We start from the raw sequence: 14,238 nt of genomic DNA on the forward strand, positions 1-14,238 counted from the left end.
TTAGAGGTGGATCCATGCTGGTTGGGTAACTAACCTAACACCTCATCCAGTCACAATGGCAGCAGCAACTGGAGCGGGAGGACAGGGTATTCGCAATATCCTGCGAGCCAGTGTGAAGGACCTCAGCAAGGGGACTCCCTTCTCACGGGACCTGTTCGTGAGGAAGGTCTTGCTAGAGGTCTGCAAATTCGAGGCCAAGGACATCTACTGCCTCCAGGACTTCCCGGGTAATGGAAACTTTGACATTACCTTCAAGTATCCGACTGGATGGCAGAAGTTGATGCAAGACTTCCAGGAGAAGGGGAACGAAGCTCCGCTGTCGCTGCTGAAGGTGCAGTCGCTCTTTCATCCCCCCCACCCAGAAGGAACGGATGATCACGGTGCACATGTTTAATCCACGTGCCCATTGTGGATGTCCTCACCTTCCTTGCTCGGTATGTCAAGGGAGCAGGGAACTGTGTGGATGTGAAGGACCTATTCGGGATCTGGACGAGCAAGCGGCAAGTGAAGGTGAAGCTGAGGGTGGACGAGAAGGGAGCCATCATCCACCCTCCCTCGGTGTTCGCTATCGGAGGGAGCCCAGGCTGTGCAGGAATTGCAACAAGCCTGGGCATGTGGCAGTCCAATGCATTGCAATTGTCTGCAAGAACTACAAGCTGGAGGGCCTCAAGACAAAGGACTGCTTAGTCAGCAAGAACTGCAACCTGTGCGGGGAGGCAGGCCACCTTTACAGGGCCTGCCCTAAAAGAGCCTGCACCTACGCAAAGGCGACAAGAGGGGCTTTTGCCAACATCCTCAGGGTGGGCGAGGCCCCCAACCACTGCCAAGACCCCAGCAGAAAGTGAGAACAGGGATGAGGACAGCCCGACCACCTCGAGCCCCCAATCGCCGGACAGTGAACCCCAGCGTCCTGTCCAGGTGGGTGAGTTGATGGAAGAGGGGAAATAGCAGGAGGAATGGCAGGTGGTGAACAGGAAGAAACACTGGAGGGTTCTGCCCAAAGAGCCAAGGCCGGAAGGGACGGGTAAGTCCAAGAAAAGTGTCCTTTCCCAGACCGATGCCAGCAAGCTCTCCTCGTCTGAGGATGAGGCAACATCGAGGACCTGACAACGGAGGCAGAGGAAGAAAACGGGTGAGGAAAAGGGAAAGGCCATGCCTATTGTCCCCCAGCACCAGGTGCAGACCGGGTGCAGTGCAGCGGCCGATGGGCCCCAGCTCCGGGAGCACTGAATCAGCCACCGTACCTCAGCTACAGTAGGCGGAGTGGTTGGTGCGCCCAGAAGGGCGTGGAACAAGGATGGTCCCCCCAACGACAACTCCCGTTATGCCAGAGGATACCCCCCTGTCATCATTAAACGTGCGCAGTGTGAAGAACACTGCGCGATGTGTGAATGCCTTGCAGTACCTGGCCACAGTCAAGGCGGACGTGACTTTTCTGTGGGAGTGTGGGCTGCCACACCTCCGCTGCTATCAGAGGTGGTCGCGGTGGTGGCCCTGCTGTCTATCGGTGTGGTCGGGGGGCATTGACTGTCGCACTTCCGGCCTGGGGATCTTGCTGCGGGGAGGGAGCTTCGCCATCACTGAGGTCAGGGAGGTGGGTGGGGGGGCGATTCCTCCTGGTGGATGAAATTTACCGTGGTTCGCCGCTCTGGCTGATTAATGTGCATGCCTCACACGTGCAGAGCGAGGGGCTGGCCGTTCTCCAGCAGCTCCCACCGCTGCTGGCCACGTCCCGGCAGCTCGTTCTGGCCGGTGACTTCAACTGCATCATTGATGCGGCTGGACGATCCGGCAGTGCTGACAACAGACTGGACAGCACCTCCAAGTTCCTGATGGATACGGTAAAAGACGCAAAGCTGCGCGACGCTTTCAGCCACCCTGCAGGTGGGTCCCAGGCGCGGTTCACCTGGTCGAGATTGGACGGTTCAGTCCGGTCCAGATAGACTTCCTCTTCACGTCGAAGGCCGTCACGGTCAGACACCCTGACCTCACGTCGGCGTTCTTCTCTGACCACTGCCTCCTTCAGGCTTCCAGAGAGCAAGACAGACTCAGAGGGAATTGTGTCAACTCCAGATAGATTTGCAGCAACTGCTCCTTCTGCAGTCGAGAGGGGTGGATGTGAGGGAGGAGCCAACACCAAGGCTCGGTGGGGGATGACCACAGTCTAGGTTCCTTCCGCTGCTGGACATGGGGGGCAGAGTATGATGGATAAGGGAAGGGATTCCACACCAGTGGGCCACATGAGTGGCCCCGCCGACCCTGCCCCCCCCCAGCTGCCAGGTTGTAGAATCCATTGGTTTTCATTGAATTGAATTTAATTATTTGTCACTTAACATCACTAATTCTTAACATTAACTTTTAATTTCAAAGACAGTTAAAAATTTTTTTTTTGCTGTATTCATTGACAGCTTAGATCGGACCCGCTGTGTGTGTGTGTGGAGGGGGAGGGGGGGAGGGGAGAGGGGAGAGGGGAGGGAGAGAGGAGGGGAGGGGGAGAGGAGGGGATGGGGGGAGAGAAGGGGGGGTGGTTAGAGAGGGGGAGGGGGGTGGTTAGAGAGGGAGGGAGGGGTGGTTAGAGGGAGGGAGGGATGGTTAGAGGGAGGGGGGTGGTTAGAGGGTGGGGGTGGTTAGTGTGTGTGTGACGCAGCAGGCTGCTCCCCTGAAATCCATAGAGCTGCCGACAGCTTTCGTGCACGAGAAGCGCACTCTTCATTTCCAGAACATTCTGAAAGAGTGACGCACGGTTGCATTTCACTCTCTCTGTTTCTCCCCCTCTCTCTCTCCCCATCTCCCTCTCTTCCCTCTCTCTCCCCCCTCTCTCTCTCCCCCCCTTTCCTCTCCACCACCCCCCTGCCCTCCCCCACCCTCTCTCCTCTAAACCCCCTTCCCCCCTCCCTTCCACCCCTCCCCTACCACCTTCCCTCCACCCCATCCCCTCCCCACCTTCCCTCCCCCTCCCTTCCCCCCCCACCTCTCCCTCTCCCCCCTTCCCCCCCTCCCTCTCTCTCCTCACCCCTCCTCCCCCACCCTCACCCACCCTCCCTCTCCTCCTCCACCCCCGTCTCTTGCCCTTCTGTCTCTCCCCATTCTCTCTCTGCCCTCACCCACTACCCCCCCCCCTCCTTCTCTAGACGCGCCTGCGAGTTGGGGGCTATGCGTCCGTGGATAGGGCGGTTATGGGGTAAAAGGAGCAAATTAATAATATTAATATAATATCAAAGGGGGTAGTTAGCGTGTGTGCGGGGGGTAGTTAGTGTGTGTGACGCCGCATGCCGCCCCCCCCACCCCCCGCAACCACACTGGGGGAACAGACCCAACGGGTCTGCACTTGGTCTAGTATTCAATTAAAATTTAGTGTACTTGTTAAGGCTGATATAAGAGAGCAGTAACACCATTAAAAAAATCATCAGTAAATCAATGGTTTGGTTGACTGAGACACATTTATTATTCAACCAATACCACCAAAAGAATGAATTGGAAATTGTGAATTGATAGGGTTCTATGGTATTTACTCAACAAAGTCTAATGGATGCTTTTATTTTCACCTGCTCCAGAAGCTTTCTTCGACGAGCCTGAAGAAGCGCCGTCTTTGTTTTTGGCCGTTCTATTGATGTCAATTCAGAGTCAGCTAATTCAGACTTGCTAACTCTGAGTTTGTTCCTGCAGACATAAGAGGTTGTAAGAAGTCTTGTCAAGTCAAATTAGCTTTACTGGCGTTTTAACAGTAGCGAGTAAACACCTTTATAAAAGATTCCCATGGTCAGTCACGACCGAGGGGGACCTACTAAAAGATTTATATACTTATTAACACCAACCTATCGGAAGACATAAATCATTATCTAGCATCATTGGGGAATGCAGAGTGCCATTTAGTCAAGTATACCAGCTTGTTATGAGTAAAGTATGTTTTCATGTAATCAATAATATTAAACATCACTGAAAAACAAACATGAAATATAGCATTGTACAATACTTACCAATAAGTTGGAAATCAGTATTACCCAGCAGGCTAGAGAAAAGATGCAAGTGATACACGATAGCAGGGGGTGTTGGGTTGCTCCCTCAGTGCTGTACCGATGTCAATCAGAGCATTCCCACTGGACTGCCCCAACATCAGCATTGTTTCAGCAAATTCTCCCTCAAATGTTGCTCAGCACCACCAGTACCACCCACCCCCCTCCCCCACTCGAAGTGCTACTTCTGGAAGGCACTAGTTAGAAAAGTACCGTTTCTCTCTTGCAAAGGTGCACTCCTTACCCATTGTATGGTCTTGACCCAAACAGTCCACAATTCCTTTCTCTTCCCATCCCACCCAATCAGCTGCTATTTAACCCAAACCTCCAGCAGTTTGTTTTTTGCCTTAACAGAGAGATGGCTCCTAAAGTGTGGAAAGTATTCTATGGTTTTCAGGGCCTCATGAAGGAGTTTTATTGTCTGAAGATGACTTTGTAAAAGGTGAAAGATTAGTACAGATATTTATTTGTGAGAGTCAAGACTTTTTTGATAAAATTCCACAAGGTAGGCTGCTTTGGAAGGTTAGGCGACTTGGGAAAGCTAGCTGACTGGATAGAGAATTGGCTTCATGGTAGGAAGCAAAGGGAGATGGAAGATTGTTTCTTCGACTGGAGGCCTATGAATAGTGGTGTGTCGCAATGATTAGTGGAACTTCCAATCAAAAAATGGCTTACAGTTGCACTTTTAAAATCTCCTAGTCCAGGGGCGGAAAACCCGGGGGGGCCAGAGGGGACACGTCCCCCCCCCCCCCCCATGTTTTGAGAGGTGAGGGACATCCCCCCCAAGTTTTTGTAATCCCGATTTAAAAATCTCTGCATTTAGCGCTGGATTGAGCTTCGGAAGCCTCCGCATGTGAGTGTGCGCATGTGCGCGTGGCCGCCCAAAATTGTGTCCCCCGTCCCCTCCATGTTTTGATAGCGAGTTCCACTCTTGTCCTAGTCTATGATAAAACTAGCTCTGATGTTTTCTGATGAACGACCCAATAGTCTCTTCATAGGATTCAGGAGAGTCCAATTGTGCAGCTCCTGGTTGTTTGGGAGTCATTGCCTGTGTGGTACCATCCTTGTAGCCTCCTTGAGAATTTCAACACTTATTTTCTTGTGACAATGTTTCTGCCAGCAAACTGCAGAAACCCCATCCCAATGGTGTAAGCCTTTGGGAATTTGGTTGGGAGTGGAGCCGCATGCCCACTGGCCCAATGCTATTGTCATAGCCCATCTTGCACCCAGGCCGGCTGACTGTTGAGGAAATACCACTCTGTAATAGTGCACGGGTTGCAATGTTCTCTCAGCTGTAAGGCACAGGTAAGAATTTGATGGGGTTTGATCAACAATAGTAGCCGGGCAAGGAAGGAGAGAAGAAGATTGGTGTAGGGAAGGAAAATGGATAGTTGGTGGTAGGGTGGAAGGAAGCGAGAAGGGCTGGACTATAAGAGTGCATAGCAGAAGAATGCACTGATATACTCACAAATCATACAACCCAGTTTCTAGCTCTTCTTCTGCCATTAAATAATATTATCATGAAACTATATCACAACTATATCACATACTTGGCAAATTAAATTTATTCAATTTAATTCCACTTAACCCACCCACCTTTCTTCAGGCTTTGTTTATTAAAAATATATAATTTATTACTAGACCAAGTGGGACCCGTTGGGTCCCGTCCCCTCAACACGCGGTTGGGGGGCGGCCTAACCACCCCTCACACACACAGGGGGAGTGGGGAGAGAGGGAGGTAAAGGGAGGGGGAGGGAGGTGGAGGGGAAGGGGAGGTGGGGGGGAGGAGGGGTGGGGGGGTGAGAGAGAGGAGGGCGGAGAGAAGGGCGGGAGAAGGAGTGAGAGAGGAGGGGAGAGAGGAGGGGGGGAGAGAGGAGGGGGAGAGAGGAGGGGGGAGAGAGGAGGGGGGAGAGAGGAGAGAGGAGGGGGAGAGAGAGGAGGGGGAGAAAGGAAGAGGGGGAGGGAAGCGGGGTAGGGGGAGAGAGAGTAGAGGGGAGAGGAGGGTGGAGAGGGGGAGGAGTGGGGATTAAAGGGGGGGAGGGAGGTGGAGGGGAGGGGAGGAGGGGGGGGTGGGGGAGAGAAGGGGGCGGAAGGGATGAGAGAGAGGGGGAAGAGAGGAGAGGGGAGAGAGGAGGGGGGAGAGGAGGAGGGAGAGGGTGAGGAGAGGGGGGGCAGAGAGTAGAGGGGAGATAGGAGGGGGGAGAGAGGAGGGGGAGAGAGGAGGGGGAGAGAGCAGGGGGGAGAGAGCAGGGGGAGAGAGGAGGGGGGAGAGGAGGGGGGAAAGAGATGGGGGAGAGAGAGGGAGGGAGGAGAGGGGAAGGGGAGAGGGGAGGGGGGGAGATGAGGAGGGGGGAGAGGAGAAGGGGCGGAGAATAGGAGGGGAGGAGAATAGGGGGGGGAGAGGAGGGGGGGAGAGGGGGAGGGGAGCCGGGCGGGTGCGGGGCCCAACACGAGTGGGCTGTGGGGCCCGCGGCGAGCGGGCTGAGGGGCCCACAAAGAGGGGGCTGCGGGGCTCATGGCGAGCGGGAGGTGGAGACTCGAGGGAGGCCGCGGGTGGGCGCGATCTGAAGACGGTAAAAAGCAGCGGAGGGCTTGCCGATCGTGGCTTCCGCAGGGGAAAGCCCACCCACCCGTGTGACAGGCGATCGGGCGGGGAAGACGGAGAGGAGGTCGTCCCCCGTGCCGGCCAGAGATTGCCAGGTGGGATCGGGATCACCAGCGAGGAAATGCGTCACGATTCCCAGAGTCTCTGCAATCAACGGAGGAATCGCAGGTCTCCATAGATGGCCTCTCCCAGATGGAGTAATGGCCGCCACGGCCACCTTCCCATTGCGCTGCCCCGCACAGTCACCTGCGCGGCGATAACGACCGCCTCCGCCATGTTCTAGAACTTCAAGGAGCCCAGAGGACCGCGCAGCACGACCTGAGTAGCAGTTTAAAAACGCTAAGTGACGAATTTAAAGAAGTAAAAGTTAAGAAGCAAAGAAGTACAAGACAGAACAGGGGCGACGTCACTCGCAGAGGCTGGCTGTCAGATCCATTGTGACGTTATCAGCGAGACCATCTCGTTTATTTTCTAAGTTATTTGAGATTTGTGAACATTTTCATAAATAACTCGAGAAATAATGCATTAAATTTTCAGATAAGGCGATTTTTGACATCATGGCGTAAACATCTTTCGGAATGTGAAAAAATGTCACCGTTAGCGCGTCGTGTTTTCGAGGAGATGTGAAACGCACACGAACATCACACACACACACACGAACATCACATCCAAGATCAGAGTTTATAAGTATAGAGATTTGAAATTCTGACAGTTTCAACAGCTATTCTAATCTGAGAGTTGATACATACCCAGATAGTTCCATATTTTGTGTTATTAAAGGTGATGTTTTCAAAAATGGAATTGCTTCATCCTTCTTCACACTTGTATTTGTCTCTTCCGTTTCTTGTAATAGTTTACATTCAGGTTCCGAATTGGAGTCTTTCCTTTCTCTCTTGATGAAGGTCATTGCTGTTTTGCTGCCACCTGAATTAGTATCATTAACATTAATGGCTTTCTCATTTTCTTGGCTCTCTATTTCATTTGTGGTCCTTAGTATTCGACCTAAACATAAAAACAAATTGAAGATAGTATTTACGCAAATTTTCTGCAAAATTGTATTAACACGTATAATTTAAATAATATAAAATCTATATAGTGTAAACAAATGTAAAGCCTTAACAAAATATAGGTTCATCCAGAATGACTCAACTGGGAAAGGCATCATAAGACACGGCACTAATTCATGTGACAAAATTGGTTCCAGGTTCAATTCCAAATATGCAGCAGACTAGCTAATGATGAAAAATGTAATTCCATATTTGACATAGCACAGAAAAGTAGAAGTGAAATGTTTTCTTTCTTCATCAGTTGTTTAAATGCATTTATGTAAACATGGAACAGTAGAGCACAGGAACAGGCCCTTTGGCCTACAATGTTTGTGCCGAACATGATGCCTAGTTTAACTGATCTCATCTACCTGTACATGATCCATAACCCTCTATTTCCTGCACTACCATGTGCCTATCTAAAAACCTCTGACACACTACTATTGTATCTGCCTTCACTACCATCCTTGGCAATTCGTTCCAGGCTCCCACCACTCTGAAAAAAAAACTTGCCCCAGACTTAAACTTTTCCCTTCTCACCTTATAGCTATGTCCTCTAGTGTTGGACATTTCCACCCTGAGAAAATGGTTCTGACAGTCTACCCTATCTATCCCTCTCATAATTTTATATATTTTTTATCAAGTCTCCGCTCAACCTTCAATGTTCCAGAGAAAATAATCCATCCAACCACTCCCTGCAGTTGAAACCTTCTAATCAGGGTGGCATTCTGGCAAACTTCCACTGCACCACCTTCAAAACGTCCACATCTTTCCTGTAATGGGGTGACTAGAACTGCACACAATACTTCAAATGTGACCTAACCAAAGTCCTTTGAGCTGCATCATAACTTCCTATTCAATACCCCAAACAATGAAGGCAAGCATACCATATGCCTTCTTTACCACCCTATCTACTTGTGCTGCCATCTTTAGTGAGCTATGAACTTGGACTCCAAGATCCATCTGCACATCAATGCTGTTAAGGGTCTTACCATCAACTGCATACTCTCTCCTTATATTCAACCTCCCAAGTGCAATACCTCACACTTTCTTGGGTTTAATTCCATCTGTACAGATCTCTGCGGATCTCCACTGGTCACAGACCTCCTGTCTGAATATCTTCCTTCCACCATAAACATTTTCTATGAATATTGCAGTCTGAATCCATACAACCAAGTCATCGTGAATCCCATACATCTTAATCTACTGGATCAGCCTACCATGAGGAACCATATCAAAGCTTTACTAAAATCCATGTGATCAATATCCACCGCCCTACTTCATCAATCTCCCTTGTCACCGCCTCAAAAAAACTCATCCAAGTTATTGAGATACAACCTGTCACAGACAAAGCCATGCTGGCTATCCCAATTTAGCCCATTCTCTTCCAAATAAGTGTAAATCTTATCGCAAAGAATTATCTCCAATTGTTTCCCTACCACTAACGTGAGGCTCACTGGATTCTCTCTACTTCCTCTATTAAATAAAGACACAACATTGGCCACTCTCCAGCTTTGCAGGAACACGCCTATGGCTAGAGAAGAAACAAATACCCCCGTCTCGACCCCGTAATCTCCTCTCTTGCCTCCTTCAATAACCTGGGATAGATCCATCAGGCCCTGCAGATTTATCCACCTTAAAGTTCTTCAAGAGCGTCAGCACCATCTCCCTCTCGATCTCAATCTGCCCTAGTATATTTGTATTCTCCACACTGATCTTGTTGTCCTCCAAGTCCTTCTCCTTGGTGAATACAGATGCAAAGTATTAGTTTAGTACCACTACATACTTCAACTTAGATATTGGCTAAATTAGAGGTATTACAAAATGGAGGGTCTTTGCATTTGCAGGGCCTGCTTGGCCTCTTTCTGTGAAAAGTTGCAAGCCGTGAGCCGGTTCCAGAAAGTCTGGACCCTAGATTGAATTGCAGGATGAGGTGAAGTCCAGATGTCCTTTCCTTTGTTCAAATTCATGAGGACTTTGCAGAGGAGCTCAGATGTATTGCAAATGCCTGGTCAGGATTGGTCAAATAAGGGGGAGTTGTAAATACTGTTAATAATGTTGCTGGGTGTTTGTACTGCTGTTTGATGATTGGCTGAAGTGTGAAACCTTGTTTGAATTGTTTAGACAACCTGGGAAAATGTTGCATTACTTTAGTTAACTTCTTTCCAGAAGCTTCTGTAGAAATATTGTAATGGGGTACTTTGTAATTTGGTTAGGGAACTGTCAATAACTGTATAATGATTTTGATATGTGTGATTGGGTTGTACTGGAGGCCACTCCCATCTAGTTTCGTGCCACAGGGTCCGATGACCTATAAAACAGTAGACCCCACGAGGATCGGAGTCGATCTTCTGTTGGGGCGCTTTGGACTGCATGACCTTTTGGAGGTGTCTGCTTGCACCAGGCTGAAGGGCTTGAACAAGCAGAGACAAGGATCGGACCCACGGTGGTTAGGCATTGTATAGGGAGCTCGTTATTGTTGGAAAGAATAAAGAATAGTGATGCGGAGCTTGACTCAGTGTTTTACTGTACTAGACTAGGGAGGGTAAGCCTCAGGAGCATAATTACATTGGGGGCTCGTCTGGGATCTCAACAGACCCACAGGCGCGCGCGTGCGTGCGTGCGTGCGTGCGTGTGTGTGTGTGTGTGTGTGTCATCTTGCCTTTCAAACGTATCTCGTCGAAAACCAGATGCAAAGACGGGGAGATTTTTACATATCTCGGTAGGGATTGACCTTATGATTTCAGAGATCCAAAATCCGGTCAATTATTTCCTCTCTAAAGCTGGTCAATTATTTCCCCAGATTTTCAATTAATTTGTTCACAAAACTCACTTTTTGAAAATAGTCGCCGCTTGCCAGCTGCTGGCGTCACAATGCCAACATGCCCACCAATCGAAGCCCACCTGCCTCGAGGTACGTTACTCCACGCGCCCCCCCCCCCCGTTCCTCAAAAGGCGCAGAAAGAACGAGCAAGTTGTGCAACAAGGATCCTACAGCTCCGCTCCGCTATAGGATCTTTGTTCTGCAGATCTCCTTCCCTCCTCTGCCCGCTCACTCAGCCGCAGGTTTACGCAGCCCATTCACTTGCCCGGCTCCCCTCCACCTCCCCCCCTCCACCTCCCCCCCTCTCCTCCCTCCCTCTCTCCCCGTCACAGGGGACGACCTCCTCTCCGTGTGTGCGGCCCGATCCTCTGTAACGCTGGCGGAAGCCACGATCGGTCGGTCCTCCACTGCAGTCCTCAGCAATGAGCCTATAGCTTGCTATATGATCTTTGGCCCTCAGATCGCTGCGGGCTCGCTCGGGGGGCACTTGGTCTAGTATTATTACAAAACTGATTTATAATTATGTTATAAATCAGAGTTACGTTAACCCCCCCCCCCCCACCCCCCCCCGACTCACAGTCCATTCGCACTAGGCCGCCCAGGGCTCGGGAATGAAACCGCTGAGAACGGAGTACGCTTGCGCCTCGGCTCGGGCTTTCTGAGAGAACCCGAGTGATGCCGGCGAGCACCTAAGTGATGACGTCACAAAGAGCAACACGCAGTACGCTCGCACCTCAACTCAGGTTTCCCGAGAGAAGCCGAGAGCTTTGTACTAGAGTCGGGCCCTGTACTAGAGCTCTCTCTCTCTCTCTCCCTGGGCTCTCTCCGCTTTTCGCAGCCCGCTGCGCCAGGGGCGAGCCGAGAAACGGAGAAAAAGAAGGGGACAACAGAAAAGCGGAGACAAAGAAGCAGAACGACAGAACGAAAAAGAGGAAAAAAGCCGAAGAGGAACGAGAAAACCGAGGAGCAAGAAAAGCAACGAAGGACGGCAAAGCCAAGAGCAACGAGACAGAACAAAAGAGAAGAGGAGAGAAAGAGAGAAGGAGAAGACCGAAACAGAACAAAAGAAAAGACGACAAAGAGACCAGAAAACAAAGAAGAAACGGAAGGAAGAAAAAAAAAGAGGAAGAAAAAAAAAACCCGAGAGACCAACAAGAAAAACAAACAAAAAGAAGAGCCCTAACCACAACCAAGCGGAAACAAAAGTCAAGAAAACAAAACACGGGCACCCTCACACACCCACCACCATCTCCTTCCCTCTCCTCCCCTCCCTCTCCACCTCCCTCCCTTCCCCACCCACTCCCCGCTCTCCCCCCTGCTCCATACATGCACTAGTGCCAAACCCTGCTAACATCTTAATTCAGAAAAATTAAGGATTTAACACTTCCTACCAGCGAAGAAGATGAATTGAGTCTCAGTGAATTAAGAAGGTACAGGAAGCCTTCGAAGATTAAAGGAGATCACAGAGGCAGGCTTTAACTTTGAAAAGATGATTGTACAACCAGGGCCGGATTTAGATGAAGAGAGGCCCTAGGCTATTCCGCTTGTGAGGCCCCTCCCAATCCCCTACCCCCACGACGAGAGGAAGATGGAAGAGTCCACCAGATTGACACCGATGTGCAGCCGAGCGTGGCCAATGAGATAAAGGTTGGAAAGCTGCGCTTTTTATTCATTGCCAGTGCTAGTGTCGAGTTATCTACGCTACGCAATATTCCACTACTTACCTGGAGTAGACACCTAGGATATTTGGTCGACACGAGGCACTGAGGTGATTGTGTGGAGTGCAAATGGAGATCTGAACCCGCCCGGGTCCACTGCGCACGCGCGGAGAGACAGCGTCATTTTGCGTCGCTACTGCGTCACCGGCTTCCCTCAACTGCGCAGGCGCAGATGGTGGCAATTTTACCCCACGTTCGCTTGCGGATGATACGCCGTGGTGCAATGCAGGTTAACCCCGAGAAGGCAAGCCATGGCCGACCACAGTTCAGATGTGGGTGAAGCCCCGAGAAGCGGTCAGCAGGTGGGTGAAGCCCCGAGAAGGCGGCAGCGGCCCCACGAAGTCCACGTTGATATGGTCAAACTGCTGGCGAGGGATGCGGAACTCCTGGAGCGGTGCCCGCACATGCCGCTGTACATTGGCAGTTTGGCACGGGATGCAGGTGCGTGCTCAATGCCCAACCTGTTTGCGCAACCCATGCCACATGAAACGGGAAGCCACGAGGGCCGTCGACGCCCGAACGGAAGGGTGGGCCAGCCCGTGGAGCACCTCAAACACTCTGCGCCGCCAGGCGACGGGGATGATGGGCCGCGGCTGACCAGTCGAGACGTCGCACAGCAGCCTCGCACCACCGGGGCCACATGGAATGTCCTCCAACAGCAGGCTCGAAACTGCGGTACGATAGGAGGACATCTCATCATCCGTCAGCTGGGCAGCAGCCAGGGCTGAGTAGTCAATGCCATCGGACACCTGCAAAACGGCGTTGACCGCGGGACGAGACAAGGCGTCGGCTACTCTGTTGTCTTTGCCCTCAAAGAAACGAATAGAGATCATGTATTGAGAGACGAATGCCAACTGATAACAATCAGCACGGGAGCACCTCAAGGCTGCGTGCTCAGCCCCCTGCTGTACTCACTCTATACCCATGACTGCGTAGCGAACCACAGTGCGAACTCCATCATCAAGTTCGCTGATGACACCACCATCGTGGGGCGTATCACTGATGGGGATGAGTCAGAATATAGAAGAGAGATTGAGCAACTGTCCATATGGTGCCAGCGCAATAACCTGGCCCTCAACACCAGCAAAACCAAGGAACTGATTGTGGACTTTGGAAGTAGTAGGAGGGGGACCCACAGCCCCATTTATATCAACGGGTCGATGGTTGAAAGGGTCAAGGGCTTCAAATTCCTGGGCGTGCACATCTCTGAAGATCTTTCCTGGTCCGAGAACACTAATGCAATCATCAAAAAAGCACATCAGCGCCTCTACTTCCTGAGAAGATTACGGAGAGTCGGATTGTCAAGGAAGACTCTCTGTAACTTCTACAGGTGCAGTCAAGAGCATGCTGACCGGTTGCATCGTGGCTTGGTTCGGCAATTTGAGCGCCCTGGAGAGGAAAAGACTACAAAAAGTAGTAAACACTGCCCAGTCCATCATCGGCTCTGACCTTCCTTCCATCGAGGGGATTTATCGCAGTCGCTGCCTCGAAAAGGCTGGCAGTATCATCAAAGACCCACACCACCCTGGCCACACACTCATCTACCTGCTACCTTCAGGTAGAAGGTACAGGAGCCTGAAGACTGCAACAACCAGGTTCAGGAATAGCTACTTCCCCTCAGCCATCAGGCTATTAAACCTGGCTCGGACAAAACTCTGATTATTATTAACAACCACTTTCTGTTATTTGCACTTTATTTGCAGTTTATTTATTCATGTGTGTATATATTTATATCATGGTATATGGACACATTTATCTGTACTGTAGTAAATGCCTTACTATTTTTCTGTGTGCTTAAGCAAAGCAAGAATTTCATTGTCCTATACAGGGACACATGACAATAAACTCACTTGAACTTGAACTTGAACTGCCGCTGCTGGCGAGCGGACCACAGGTTGAAACCTTGGCGAACGCAAAGGTGAGGGGCTTGTGGTCTGTGTAAGTGGTAAATATCCGCCCCTCCAAAAAGTAACGGCAGTGGCGCACGCTGAGGTAAAGGGCGAGGAGCTCACGGTCAAAGGCACTGTAGTGC

The 14,238-nt window shown here is 50.8% G+C and overlaps 1 protein-coding gene across 4 annotated transcripts in view; it reads right to left on the minus strand.

The window, feature by feature from the left end:
* setdb2 (SET domain bifurcated histone lysine methyltransferase 2) overlaps positions 1–14,238 on the minus strand; it is an 87,859-nt gene that overhangs the window by 21,532 nt on the left and 52,089 nt on the right. For all 4 annotated transcript variants that reach the window (XM_033032817.1, XM_033032818.1, XM_033032816.1 and 1 more), the window contains 2 exons: positions 7,368–7,620; positions 3,546–3,660 (listed from right to left, as the gene is read on the minus strand). In XM_033032817.1, the coding sequence (XP_032888708.1) occupies positions 3,546–3,660; positions 7,368–7,620 (368 nt within the window). The remainder of the gene's footprint in view (positions 1–3,545; positions 3,661–7,367; positions 7,621–14,238) is intronic.

The sequence above is a fragment of the Amblyraja radiata genome, chromosome 14, assembly GCF_010909765.2.
Source record: "Amblyraja radiata isolate CabotCenter1 chromosome 14, sAmbRad1.1.pri, whole genome shotgun sequence".
NCBI lineage: Eukaryota > Metazoa > Chordata > Chondrichthyes > Rajiformes > Rajidae > Amblyraja > Amblyraja radiata.